Below are 15,439 nucleotides of genomic sequence, written 5' to 3'. Positions count from 1 at the left end.
CCTGGAGGCAGGACAAGAAGCAACGGGTGGAAACTAATCAAGGAGAGAAGCAATCTAGAACTAAGGAGAAACTTCCTGACAGTGAGAACAATTAACCAGTGGAACAACCTGCCTCCAGAAGTGGTGAATGCTCCAACACTGGAACTTTTTAAGAAGAGACTGGACAGCCATTTGTCCGAAATGGTATAGGGTTTCCTGCCTGAGCAGGGGGTTGGACTAGATGACCTTCAAGGTCCCTTCCAACTTTACTATTATTATTATTATTATTATTATTATTATTATTATTATTATTATTATTATTATTATTATTATTATTATTATTATTATTATTATTAAATATTTTAGCATATGAAAATAAAGGCATCTGGACCAAATTGGAATACATGTTCTTATATCTTTCTTGACTTTTGACAGTCACGTTAAAAAAGAATGATAAATTTAATGCATCTTTCTAATTTTCCTTTAGGGAAAAAAAACCAAGCCAGTAATTAGCACAGGTTCCAAGATTTCCCTTACGTTTACCATAACTTTACATGCAAATATGTATACTACCATGTTTCCCCGAAAATACAACCTACCCAGAAAATAAGACCTAGCTTGATTTTTGGGGTTGGGCCTAATATAAGCCCTACCCCCCAAAATAAGCCCTACTTAAGACCCGTCCCACTCCATCCCACTGTAGGTTTTTTGGCAGGCCAGATTTCATGCCTCCGCCTCCCGCCTTGCCTGCTGCTGGTGCCACCGCTGTGAGGTAGCCTGAGCTTTAAGAGAGCCGGGGCCTGAGGCAAGCAGAGGCTGCCTCCTTTCTATCCCTGCCCTGGATTGGTGAATCCAGCAGGCAGGCGGGAGTGGGGACTGGCAACCTGACCTCGGGCGAGTCTGATTGCTTCAGCTGCGAGGAGCCTGGCCAAAGGTTTCCATCACCTAGGCTTCCTGAAGCTGATGGGAACTGTGGCCCCTGCAGTTGAAGAGTTTAGCTGAGCCACATAGTTGAACGCTCACATAAAGCAGTGGTGCGCCCAGAGTGAGGAAGCAGCGTGAGCTTTGAGGGTGCGAGTGTCTGTATTTCCATGGCTCATGTGCAGAATTTACACCGCATCTTCCCATTGGTGATCAAAGAGGCTAATCATGGTAAATACTAATCATTTTTTTGAAAAATAAAGGGACGGATTACAATATTGATGATGAATATAAATGAAAAGGCAGTTTCCAAAGCCTTCCTCCTCCACTGAGGGAAACCTGAGTTGCCTGGTGGGGTGGGGCGCCAGCCAGGCTGGGCCTTGCAGTGAAAAATATAAGACACCCTCCAAAAATAATCTCTAAAGGTCTTTTGGATCAAAAATAAATATAAGACCCGGGCTTATTTTCGGGAAAACATGGTATACATAACCTTCATCTGGTTTTGGTGAGCTAAATAGTATGATGAGATCACAACCAAAGAATAAGTAACCCAAAGAAATTGAAACCATGAGATAAGAAAAATAAAACAAAGCATAGCCATAGCTAGTTAACACCAACACAACTCATTATACTTTCTGCATCTTCCTATAATTGCAAGCATTCTTACTTCAGCCATATTCATATGTTGCCTCTTTCTTCTTTACATTTTTACTTCCTATTTACACTGCGTTTAACTTAGCTTTATGTTTGTTATATTATGTTGTGCTTTCCCTTCCAAAGTAGGCATAAGCACAAATATTTTCATTACTTTTGACAAATGGGTAGAAGACAGACTACCCAATATCTTTCCATCTTTCCATCATGTGTACGTACATCTTAAAAATTCTCCACCCATTCTCTCACTGATAGTAAATACTCTTCCATTATACATACTGTATATTCTGCAAATTTGTGTACTTGCCATAGTTTTCTTTCTTTTATCTATACATTGCAATTGTCCATTCAATTTTCCCTGTAAAACACAACCTTGTTCTTTCATTAATTTTCAGATTCATACTGCTCATGACTTTGCATAAATATTCCCTGCAAATCATTCAGCCAGCAACATAACATCTGCAATAAACATACTTACATTCAAACTGTAATGTTACCAAAAGTGTTCCACAAGCATTCTTGACGTTTATGGCGTCTATGGCTACCATGAGCTTGTTCCAAGTAATTTCCAACCTAATATATATAGATAATCATGTAAAGTAGTTTTGAAGACCTTGTTTTCCCTTTTGAGCAGTTATGTGATTTGGATATGGAGGATAATACAGCCATAGCAATAGCAGTTAGACTTATATACCGCTTCCCAGTGCTTTACAGCCCTCTCTAAGCAGTTTACAGAGTCAGCATATTGCCCCTAACAATCTGGGTCCTCATTTTATTGACCTCAGAAGGATGGAAGGCTGAGTCAACCTTGAACCGTTCAGAATCAAACTCCAGGAGTGAGCAGTGAGTTAGCTTGCAGTACTGCATTCTAACCGCTGCACCACCATGCCAATATCATTATATCTTTGTCATAGATAATTTTCTAGTCAAGCTGTGTTGTTGGCTGCCCATGATCTCTGCAGGGTTGGATCTATTTGGATGGTCCATCCCTGGCACCTTATGGATCCAGAGATTTTCCATAAGACCCTTGCAGACTTTTTTGACCATTTGATGAACAATTCTATTGAGTGCCTTGTTTGCCACTCAAAAGAGGAAGCAATTGTGGCCCTTGACAGAAGCATTCCTGAGAATGCTCACTTTGTTGGAATGATCACTTTGTGGTCCCCTTATTTAATAATAATAGTATTATTGGTGCAAAACAGCAGAGAAGAACATTTTATATGTATATTTGAATAGAAAAATGTACAGATTATTTAACAGTGTTTCTGTTCCACAGATTGCTTTTCCTAAAATGGTAGCAAGTTGTTGTCGGTTTCTTTGCTATTTTTGCCGGATCAGTCGTCAAAACCAAAAAGCCATGTTTGAGCATTTAAGCTACTTACTTGAAAATAGCAGTGTTGGACTTGGTATGCTATTTAATTTTAATAGTCATTTGATTTATTTTGACATATCACCAGTTTAGTTTGTAACCTGCTACTTTAAATCCTAATTTAACTTATTTTGCGTATTGATACACTTTTTATTTATGTAATTGGTTTTTAAGTTGTGCTGAAGATTAAAAAACTGAATTATAAACCTCAAGAGCTTTTTACAAATCACGTTGTGAAAGACATGGAGCATAATCCTGTTGTGTCCACCACATTTGTAAGGTGGTTGTTATGTGACTTTTCAAAATTAAAACCTGACATATAAAAGATAAGGCATCTCAGATGTGTTGAGATCTGGTCAATGTTGGGGATACTATACTGGTACTCTAATTTTACTAAAATATTACTCCAGCCAGATCAGTAATTTCCTAATACATATGAGCTCCAAACATACATGTACAGTACATATCTGAAAAAAAGACTCATAATTTTTTGAAGTTTATATTTATTTATTTCACCTTTTCAAACCACCCATCTTCCTCATTTTATGTTTGAACTGACCTGTTTGGGCATTATTCCAGAACTATAGTGATGATTTGTGAACTATAATAGCCCTGGCCTCTATAAATTATCAAATTTTTTGAAGTTCCGTGTTTAGTTTGTCCTGGAAAAAATTCATGTGTGTTTCAGAAAGTGAAGATTATTTCATAACATTGCATAACCAAGTATTTGCTGTTTACTGTTAGTTTCCAGCAAACACCTTTATGCGACATGTACTGTTTAGTGACACAATCTATTTATACAATGCACATCAATTATTGTATGGGTTGGGAAAATACCAGGTGGTGCTTCTGCTTGATCAGAGAATTATCATGCTATTTTGATGAGCACACAACATTCACAGTGTTTTGCCACTGATATTTTATACAGAAGTATGCAAAGCATGTTTTAACTTTGCTTTAATATTTTATTATAATTTTATTACAATAAAATAAATAGGAATGAATCAGAAAAGTGAAAGTTGATTAATTATCTCCACTAATTAAGCAACAAAATGATAAACTGAAAGCAAACCAACAACAGTAACAACAATAATTAGCAATCAACAGATTCTCTCCATAAAACATGAAGAAAAGGCCATGAATGTTTGAACTTCAGCTAACTGCAAAGTAACTGCTGCCCTCTGCTGCATAAGGCATGTAGCTACATTCCTGATATTTTAATTCTATGCAATAATCAAGTCTTTTTCCTCCAGCTTCTCCTTCTATGAGAGGGTCCACTCCATTAGATGTAGCAGCTGCTTCAGTAATGGACAATAATGAGCTTGCACTTGCATTGGAGGAGCCAGACCTAGAAAAAGTAATTATTCAATATCTTGTACAACTTTTCATTTTATCATAAATTACTACAGCCTTGATGTTCTCTGAACTTTGTTGTCTTTCTTACAGAATAGGTAACTCATCAGTGTTGAGACATGAGGAAGTGAGTTTTGTTGGCTGTTTATTCATAGCAGCTTTTCCTCTTACATAATGGGGCTTAGTTTTTACTAGGTATATTATTTATTGCTATTGTCACTCAAATATGATCTCATTGCAGATATGTTTAGTTTCCTAATTTGCATTATGAAGAATCAACATGGACCCTGAAACAGTGGTGGGATTCAAATACCTGAACAACTGGTTCTATTGTGTGATGCAGGCATGGGCCTCCGATGCCTACAACGGACTTCCGGAAGTGGCACCATGCACTTCCGGTGGGCCGTTTTAGGCCTGGGAGATTTCCTCCAGGCCTCCGATGCCTAGAACAGACTTCCAGAAGTGGTATCCATGCATTTCCGGTGGGCTGTTCTAGGCCTGGGATGCCTCCAAGGCCTAGACTGGACTTTCAGAAGCCAGCCGGTTCTCCGAATTCAGGTAAATTTAGCTACCGGTTCTCCCGAACCGGTGCAAACCGGCTGAATCCCACCACTGCCCTGAGAGGAACTGGTAGGCCGGCTCACCGGATTTGTTGAGCCCAGGCAACAAAGGAAGCTAAGTTTGTCCCGGAGATGTTCTCAAGCATTTGATCAGGGATTCCCGTGTTTGTGACTGTCCTTGACTGATCCCTTGGTTCATCTATAGATCTGTCAGTGCCGGTCACTTTTTGGGGAAGAAGAAAAACTTTATTTGAATTCAGTCCTTTCCTCTCTGCTCATATTTCTTTCGGTTCTTGTTATGAACTCCTTTTTCGTCTTCATGGCTGCCACTTTTTATGTCTGCTAGCAAATTTTTACAAATCGGTTTCTTCTGAGAGCAATCTCCTTTCTTATAAGTTAAAATGATTAGCTTCAGTGAAATTGGTTCCTTATGTTCTTTACATTTTCGCAAGTTTAAAATACATGTGTGTTCCTGCATCTCCCCACACCCACATGTATCACATATGTTGTTTCATCTTCACTCCGATTTTGATTGCTTAGAACAAAGACTAAGGTGATATTCATGTTTGTATTGAACAGGTTGTAACCTACTTGGCAGGCTGTGGTCTTCAGAGCTGCCAAATGCTTTTAGCAGCTGGATACCCTGATATTGGTTGGAATCCCATAGAGGGTGAACGGTATCTCTCATTCTTAAGATTTGCCGTCTTTGTTAATGGTAATTTATTTATTTATTTGATTTATATTACAGCTTTCTGTTTAAATATAATTTAAACACCCAAGGCACTTAAAAATAAGTATTGAATTGACATCAGTTAGGATTACTCTGCTGAGACTTGATTTTCTCACTTGCTACACAGCAGAATAATAGCTGAAACTGTTTAATAGTGCATACCAAGCATGTCAAACTGCCGGCCTGCGGGCCAGTTGCATCACGTCAAAACCACGCCCACCCCATTGCCGGCAATGGGGGGAAAGTCCCAATATGTGACATCGCGAGTTTGACATGCCAGGTATATACCATCAGGCTGCATAGAAACATTTGCAAATGTATACTAAAATTTTTGTTACTCTAGAGAATAATCTACTTTATATGGCATATACCTCATTGTGTCATGTATATAAATATATACATGGCACAGAAGAATAATGTTTGGCCAATTCGGTGAGAGAAGATTTAAATGCAGATAGTAATTACATAAAGTTTAGATGAGTGTAAAATTATTACAGTGGTCTCTCAGCTGTAATGGCGCAATCTGTTTGCAAACACACAGGGGCCTAGCAGTCTGGCAATCTAGGCCTCTGACTCCTGTGGGGAGGTTCCTAGATCAGGGCTCACCCAGATCTTTTGTATTTGTATTTATATTTTATTCAGATAACTGTGTTCTGTGTTTTGTGGGTTTCCAGGTGAAAGTGTTGAAGAAAATGCCTGTGTCCTTGTAAAGCTTCTTATTCGACGGCCGGAATGTTTTGGCCCTGCTCTCAGAGGAGAAGGAGGGAACGGTCTGTTAGCTGCTATGCAAGAAGCAATTAAAATTTCTGAGAACCCAGCTCTAGATCTTACTTCTCAGGGTTCTAAGAGAAAATTGTAAGTGAATGTTATCAGAAGGCTAACAAAGTAAGATAAAAAATAATCTTAAATATAAATGCCAAAATTGCCTTATCAGTGCCAGCTAGCTGCTCCATAGGATTTCAAACAGGAAAGTTTCCCAGCCATGGCAAGAGTTTGATTTGGCAGCTTTCATGCTCAACATTTCATGCTCAACATTCTTTCCACTAATTATTTTTTGTAATTCAGAATCTAAAAACCTAGCATAGCAGTAATTCTGGCAATACTGAAATGAAGTCAGAATACATTTCTCCCATGTTTTCATCCACTTATTTGCCCTATATAGCGGAATATATTGTTGAGATAAATTTTGACCCAATACAACTGCAGCAATAATTGTGTAAGATTACTTTAGTTATAGTTTGTTAATCTTTATTTATAGCATATCTCAAATTATCCGTAGAATTTCAGGTTTCTTCAAAAGCCAGGAAGTAATGAAAAGCATTATATAGTACTGTATAAAATAGTACATATACATTTTCAGTTATGGTTGATCGTACAGTCCACCAGATTAGACTGAATTTGGCATTTTTAATTCACCTATTGAGTCTTTCTCAAGGACCTGAGATAGGCAGACATTGTTTGATGATTTTGGAGATATTGTTGCAGGATGTAAACTGTTCCGAGTTAGGCTGCCTTTTGCAATTGACTGATGGTAATTTTGTCAATGCCAATAGTTTTCATGGGGTGCTCCAGGTGCTATCTTTGCTATCACTAGGTACCTGTTGCTATCTTTGCTTTCTTTTTGCCACAGTCATCTTTGCAATGGGTAAGCATCTTTCTCTTATCATTACAGTGCTTTAATTAATTGCCTGCTTTGTGAGAATTGGAAAATAGTACAGGAGTAATTCCTGCACTGATATCAATGCCAAACTACAGTTCAATAACATTCCAGACATTTTATGTAGTATTTATTATTTCCTATATGAAACAAGTAATGCAATGAAATATCTATAAGACTGAATGGGACTGAAAGCACTCTGTTTCTGTTGCATTATAATCTCTCTCTCATTTTGGTTAATCGGAGAGGAGAAAGTTGACATTTTCCTTTTTTCTATTATTGAAAAAGATTTTCTTTGTAATTTAACTAAACTTGATTAAACTAGTTTGACACAAAACTAAAAGCAGGCAGCTTTTTTTTTTAAAGAAAAGTTGCTTAGAGAAAAGATATATTAGTATGAAAATCAATTAGAGTACATTTTCTTCTTTTATACTTGCTACTTCCCCACACAAATTATCTTCACCAGGTACTGTTATAATAACTGAAACATGTATTATGATTATGTAAATTAGATGGAAGAAGCAGCTAGGAGAGCAAAGGTGATTTGGAGTAAACTTATAATGGAAAGAGAAAAATTAAAACATAGCATGGACTGTATACCAATCCTTTCCAGAGTATTTTCCTTCTTTCTTTCCCTCTTCTTTTTAAAAGCTATTCAGAATTCAGTACACATATGTATGTAAGGTTTAATTACATTTAGAAGAATGTATTTATACCAGACTATTAAGTTCATTTCATCCTAAGAATTTGTCAGTATGTGAATTACTATTGGGAAGCATAGCAGAATTCCAGCTGGAATGTGTTTTATTTATTTTATGAAAGCTTAAAGAAAAAAGGGAATACATTTAAAAGTAACATTTTGTATTTGTAACAATTTGCTGTAGGGTTAACATTACAAAAAAGTATGAAAAGTATACAATATAAGGTAGCAAATTGACTTGCTTACACTAAAGAAGACAAATTGCTTAAAAAACATAATAGTACTTTTGAATTTTCTAAATAACCTCAATATTTATTTATGGCTACATGGTTTCTTTTCACTAGTTTAGAAGAAGATGAGGAAGAGGAAGAGACAGTCCACATGGGCAATGCAATAATGTCTTTCTATTCAGCTCTTATAGATTTGCTTGGTCGTTGTGCACCAGAACTCCATGTAAGTAGCTTTGTTATTTTTGTAGGAACAGGAATTTTAACACGTGAATTTTCTAAATTATCAATACATGAATTATTTCAGTTCATGCCTATCTTCAGTGGTTGATCATTCATACTCCATAAATATTATAAATTTATAATTTCAGTAAAAGGAGAAGAAATTATTTCTGTCAAATTAATATGCAGTAATGGAAAGAATTAGGGATCAGAAGGAATAACGTATAAGGAAAATAACTCCAATGCATTCCCAGAAAATGCACTAGTCTCTCCTGACTGGTAAAGGAATGGATATACAGTAATACAGTACATGGAAAAAGTTCCAGTTTCTTAATCAGAACAGAAACATTTAAATCTTGTTGATGTGACCACTAAGCTATCTTCATTTACTGAATAAAAAAACAAGGTGGTTAGGTTTAGAGATGAATGGAAACTATTCTAGCAAAGATCCCTTAGATTAGGGGACTTGATTGTCAAGGACCTTTTATGTATTTATTTATTTGTTAGAAAGCTTTCCACCAGGAGTTAATGTTACTCTATACTCTTTCCTTCTTCATTTAGTTTATTTATTTATTTAGTATATGGCATCTTCATTTAGTATATGAACTCAATAAAGAATAGGGAACATGTGGCCTTGTTCATACTGTATGTTGATGAACTAAATTCTTACTAACCCCAAGTAGCAAGGCTGATAGTGAGAAATACTCTGAATTATAATAAAGTACTCCTGGAGGGTCACCACTATTCTTTTTCCTCTCTCCTTTTAATCCAGTCAACCACCGCCGCCCATGATCAAAAAATTCCAGTTGTTCCTATTTCTCTTCGTCGTATGTATCAGTATATAGCACTAATTTAAGCCATAGAAGTATTATTTGAACATCAGTATTGAAATAAGTCCCTATATTTGGAAATATAGGAGGAAATGTGAGAAAGAAGACACATTCTACTTTATGTATACAAAAAAAAAAAAGAACTTAAATTTAAGTGGATCTTCCTAAAATGGATGTTAAGATAGAAAAATCTGCCTCCATTGCCATATTCTCAGTAAATCTAAACCATTTTAATATGAGGAAAATCACTGAAGGGAGGAAAAAACAAGTTGCTTTTATGTAAATAAAAGAGTATTCTTTTATTTACATAAATAAAAGTATTCTTGGATATTTCTAAAAATTAAGAAAATATTTCTGTGAAGATAAGAAAAATAAAAAAAAATGATATAACATTCTTTTACAGCTTATCCAAACTGGGAAAGGTGAAGCCATTAGAATACGGTCGATTTTGCGTTCCCTTGTGCCAACAGAAGATTTAGTTGGAATTATAAGTATTCCATTAAGACTACCAACAATAAACAAAGGTAATTGAAAATCATTCTAACTTGAGTTGGGATGGAAAATCCAAGTGGCAGATTGCTATGTTTCATCTTGTTCAGATATTCTCCTTTAAAAGCTTACAAGATAAGATAAGATAACCTTTATTGTCATTTTTTACTGTGGGCAGACTGGCACACATTAAAAATGAAATTTTGTTGCCTGCTCTCAAAAGTGTATATGACACACATATAAACATGCTATATACAACATATATATATACTTACACCCTTAAATATAAATACATATAAATATTAATCACTGTCCCTGTATGAATAGATTGTAAAGTATTTTAAGTTTCTCTTGCAATTGTATTAATTTTATCATATTATAATTATATGCCAATAATTATTTGAAATAAATAAGAATATAAAACATTACAAAATGAATTTAAATTATATTTACCCAGCTTGCTATGTAAATTATATGATAATAAAGCAAACATTTATTTTACATAAACTCCTTGATTATGTAATTGTCCTATACCCCAAACCATGGTCTATGTAGAACTATATTTGAAACATTCTAGACTTTGCCTCTTAATCTCTTCATTTTCAGCTATCAGTTATGTAGAAATCTTTTTGAGAGGAGGGAGATTATTATTTTTTTTAAAAAACCAGCTCACTATAGATGGTGGTAGATGACAGAGTACATTTTATAGGTTTGTGAGTACATTTTATAAGAGTGTTGCACTTTAACAATAATTCCAATAGAATGTCTTCTGAATATTGAACTTCTTGAAGGGACTGTGCCAAATCTTCAAGACAGTGTGACATCTTGACACTTGGAACAGCAGGTTTGGAGAGGCATTTTGGTGTCCTGGGGAAGCAACTGACGGAATAATTGATATAGATCCCTATAAAACGCATTTCTCTTTGATTTTCTGGTAAAAATGATTCCCAGGGCCATTGTGTCCATGTAAAGATGTAAAACAAATAAACTCCATTGAACTTGTAGAGGCCATAGTGCAATGGAGCAAAATCCTATTTTGGTGAATGTATTGGTGGCTCCCCCAACCAATATCTATAGGTAAACCACAGTTTTGTGTGTTGGAATCTGGCATTATGATTTTATTTGTTTGTTTGTTTGTTTGTTTGTTTATATTTCACCTTTCTTAACTGCCTCATCTCCCTCAAATAGGGGCTCTGGGCAATGCAGAATGTTAGCAGTATAATATTCCATAGGAACTAACAGGTCACCATCTGAAAATTCCTTGTCTTGTCTTCCTGTTTTTCAAACAAGATCATAAACAACAACAAAGAGATTGCTGTTTTTATATCATAAAATAATAATAGCTTTTCAAGGCAAAAGAGCTATTATTTATGTAGTTGAAAATAACACTTATACAGACAAAAAATATCAGAAGAATAGAGGAAATTGCAAGGCCTGCCAAATGTATATAAAAATAGGGCCTGTAAAGAAGGGAAAACAAGCAAAACAGCACATAACAAAACCATGATGATAAAAGTGTAGAATACTAGATTTGAATTCTGAATTTGATAACGTAATGGTGAAACATTTGTTACATTTATATCCCAAAGCAAATTCAAACTATTGTTTGGTCATCTGTTCAGTTTCCTCATTCTTGGTATAGGATTGTGTTTGTCTACTGGTGTACAAAAACTGCTTTTTATTAACCATTTATTAACACTTTAAAACTTCAGAAGCCCCAGCTTATTTCTCTATATATCAAAGTTTGAGTTATTTTCATATAACTTAAATTTCAAAGATTTTACAATATGACCATGAAGTGGATCTGTGCATTTGAATTTAGACTGCTGTATTTTTGCTTTTCTGGTTTCTCTAAACTCAAAGTAGGTGAATGTTGAAATAATGACAGCCTTGAATAAGTGACTATCAGACCAGCCTTGCATTTTCATTTGTCTGTGGACAGAAACTGTATAAAGCTAAACTGAATAATGTGGAGCAATATTTGTACTGAAATAAAGGGCTCTTTTTTTTTGTCAGATGGAACCGTCACTGAGCCAAATATGTCTGCAACTTTCTGTCCTGACCACAAAGCACCCATGGTGCTTTTTCTAGATCGTGTCTATGGTATAAAGGACCAAACCTTCCTCCTTCACCTTTTGGAAGTTGGATTTTTCCCAGATTTAAGGGCATGTGCTTCATTGGATACAGCTGAGTATTGTTTGCTATTATTCTCTAACTGTATTCAGGAGATTTGCTTCATGATAGTATTGGAATTTAGCTAAGTACTATAATTTTATTTTCTGCAATTAGAGTGTTGTAATATTTATTTTAAACTACTCAAGGCTTACCAAAAACATTAATGAAACAAAGCATTAGTAAACAATGATAAAGAAGATAGTTAACATTGAAACCAAACTCCACTCATTAAAGATCTTACTCAGGCTAAGGTAAATATATACGTGATCATAGGACAACTGATAGGCTGGATATCTATCCATCTGCCTCTCTTTTGTCATACCATTAGTTGTAATAAATGATTAGTGGTTTAAGAACGAAATAAAATAAAAATCTCATAACAACCATAAAATCTGTAACTACAAAAATTGTGCCCTAGCTAAAAAAATGTACTGAAATTATCAGGCTTCAAAACTCATTGTACTTGATGTACACTTAAACCTACCCTGGGGCCTTTCTAATGTTCTTTCCTTGCATAATAATGCTAGAAAAGTCCACTGCTGAGATAGTGTAGTATTTATACATATTAGTCTTTCCTGAAATGGTTGGTATCAGGGTTTATTTACTGATTTGATTTAATTCAATCAGACTACAGCTGGAAGGGACCTTGGAAGTATTCTAGTCCACCCCCTGTTCAAGCAGGAGACCCTACCATTTCAGACAAGTGACTGTCCAGTTTCTTCTTAAAAAAACTCCAGTGATGAAGTATACACAACTTTTGATGGCAAGTTGGTTAATTGTCCTCACTGTTTGGAAGTTTCTTCTTAATTCCAGGTTGCTTCTTTCCTTGATTAGTTTCCATCCATTGCTTCTTGTCCTGCCCTCTAGTGCGTTGGAAAATAAGTTGACCCCCCCTCCTCTTTGTGGCAGCATCTCAAATATTGGAATACTGGTATCGTGTATCCCCCTAGCCCTTCTTTTCTCTAGACTAGCCAAACCCAAATTCTGCAACTGTTCATATGTTTTAGTCTCCAGGCCTTTAATCGTCTTAGTTGCTCTTCTCTGCACTTTTTCCAAAGTTTCAATTTTAATTTTAATTTCTCACATAGTGCCTCACATGAAAACAACTAAAAACTTAGTTCGGACACTTGGCTTGGGCCTCCTGAGAGGGGTCTAAGGTATCTGAGGAGTTATCTTGCCCCAGTAGGACTAGCCCATCCCACTCGCTCCAGCAGAAGAGGCCTCCTGCGGACCCCATCAGTTAAGGAATTATGGCTGGCAGGATCAAGGAGAAGAGCCTTTTCTGCTGTGGCCCCCATCTTAGGGAACATTCAGCCACCAGAGGTGAGAACTGTTCCCACCCTTTTGGTCTTCTGAAAGGGCATTAAAATCTAGTATTGCCATTTGGCTTGGGACCCTGAAGGGGATTCTCTCTTCTGGAGGTGATTGACAGGGTAAAAGGACGATCTCACCTCTATGCTGTCTGATCGCTTGTCTTTAGTGTTTTATATAACTCTTCTTAATTTTAATTGTTTTTATATTTATCTTTTACTCCTTGTAAGCTGCCCAGTCATCTGACCAATGAGATGGGCTGCATATAAATTTAATCATTCAATCAATCAACAAAAGTAAACAACAGTATATCAACCCTCAACCCATATAATATGCACATTTAAATGGCTGCTGTAGGTAATGCCCAAAGCAAAAATTATAAAAAAAACAACCAACTTCTTATGGGCCCAAACTAACCTCCCAGGCCCTAATTCAGGAACATAATGGGTGTTTATAACCTGCAGGACGTAATCTATTATGTTACAGTTTTATTATGGTATTACATTTATACTGTTATATTTTTATCATGTCTATGTGCTGCTCAGAATCAGACATGATTGGAATGACGTATCACATACATGATGACAGATAGATAGATAGATAGATAGATAGATAGATAGATAGATAGATAGATAGATAGATAGATAGATAGATAGATAGATAGATAGATAGATAGATAGATAGATAGATAGATAGAGTTGATTCACTAGATACAATAAAGATTAAATGCAGGATGAAATAAAAGAATGAAGGAAGAAATTGAGTGGTTTTTTGGTTTTGAGCTACAGTAGACTGCTCTGTGGATAGAATATCTGCATGTTGTAATATATAAAAAAGTAAAAACCACAAGAGAAAATACTGATAGTAAAAAAAATAGTAAGTAATGAAAAAAAGAAAATAGAAAAAGAATCTAAAAAAAGAAATAAGAAAGATGTTAAAGAAGCAGCTTCCGATATTCTTGACAGTGTTATGGATACCTAAAACATTTCAGGCTGTAAGAACATCTTTTTCAGGAGGAAATGAAAGACTGATAAAAAAATACACATTTTAGCTTTGATGATGTAGGGCTGTCTCCTACATCAAGCCAACAACCCTTTAGCTCTGTAGTTTATTCTGGAAGTTCATTGACATCTGTGTTTTTTCCAAACTATAAAAATAAGAAAGGCAAGAACTTTTGTCAACATGCATTCATATACTGTATCTGGCCTGAAGGTCTTAAGTTATTGTGTGCCCCTCTGAGAAGAATTATGCTTGAAGTATTCAATAATAAAACAGAACATATCAGGCAGTAACTGTATTAATGTGTATCTTTTATGCAGATTTCTCTAAGTACCACCGAGACAGCTCTTGCTCTAAATAGATATATTTGCACAGCTGTGTTCCCATTACTCACACGGTGTGCTTCTCTCTTTTTGGGATCTGAGCATTACATGTCTCTGATTGATTCTGCTCTTCATACAATATATCGTCTGTCCAAAGGGCGTTCTCTTACCAAAGCACAAAGAGACACAATTGAAGAATGCTTGCTTGCTATCTGCCAGTAAGTATTTACATACAAACTTCTTCTATTTCTTGTGGAAATAATGTCTCTAATATAATTTACAGTAGTGGCCAAAATTGTGGAAAGCTTTTGGGAAAAGTGTACAGTAGAAATGCCACCTTTGGGTAAGTTTCCACCAATTTTTCTTCTAATTTCTTTATAACTGTAGCCTTGTTCACTTAATAATACTATTTTACATCGCTTTCTGGGCAACCAGTCAACTCTTTGCACCATTACTTTAATTTTATTACGTTTTACAAGCTCATTAAATGAAAGAAAAAAACCCCGACCAACTTGATAGCGATCACATAACACACTGACAAATGTCTTCCTGTCAGCTTCAATACATGACATTAATAACGGAATCCTGCTGTGATCTGATTGGCTCATTGCCAAAACAAGATGACACCTGATTGGCTCTCTAAACACTCATGCTCATTGGCTACAATCAGATGAAAGAAAGCTACCTAATATCAACCTAAGCAAGTTGTGCTTCCTTTTTTTGGTTAGTTGGCTATAACTTTTCATAGAATACAATACAGATAATTGAACAAACTATGTTGCATTACATTCTTGATTAAATTATCTTTCCATTGATATATAATGTTATGGTACTACTCCCCCCCAAAAGGTAGTGTTATTAGCCATCACACCTCAAAAATACATTTTTCCCAAAAGGTTTCCACAGTTTTGGCCACTACTGTATGTGACATTCATTGGGC

At 35.6% G+C, this 15,439-nt stretch overlaps 1 protein-coding gene across 1 annotated transcript in view; it reads left to right on the top strand.

The window, feature by feature from the left end:
* The window catches only part of LOC107290407 (ryanodine receptor 3-like), a gene marked incomplete at its 3' end in the record, with an annotated part of 194,223 nt that overhangs the window by 147,415 nt on the left and 31,369 nt on the right, over positions 1-15,439 (top strand). Inside the window, exons 42-49 of the mRNA XM_015819286.1 lie at positions 2,831-2,960; positions 4,177-4,280; positions 5,416-5,551; positions 6,241-6,421; positions 8,268-8,376; positions 9,606-9,726; positions 11,708-11,877; positions 14,497-14,717. Coding sequence (XP_015674772.1) covers positions 2,831-2,960; positions 4,177-4,280; positions 5,416-5,551; positions 6,241-6,421; positions 8,268-8,376; positions 9,606-9,726; positions 11,708-11,877; positions 14,497-14,717 — 1,172 coding nt within the window. The remainder of the gene's footprint in view (positions 1-2,830; positions 2,961-4,176; positions 4,281-5,415; positions 5,552-6,240; positions 6,422-8,267; positions 8,377-9,605; positions 9,727-11,707; positions 11,878-14,496; positions 14,718-15,439) is intronic.

The sequence above is a fragment of the Protobothrops mucrosquamatus genome, unplaced genomic scaffold, assembly GCF_001527695.2.
Source record: "Protobothrops mucrosquamatus isolate PMUCROS unplaced genomic scaffold, P.Mucros_1.0 scaffold885, whole genome shotgun sequence".
Lineage (NCBI taxonomy): Eukaryota > Metazoa > Chordata > Lepidosauria > Squamata > Viperidae > Protobothrops > Protobothrops mucrosquamatus.
Note: the sequence above shows the minus strand (reverse complement) of the source record. Positions and strands in the feature narration are given on the sequence as shown.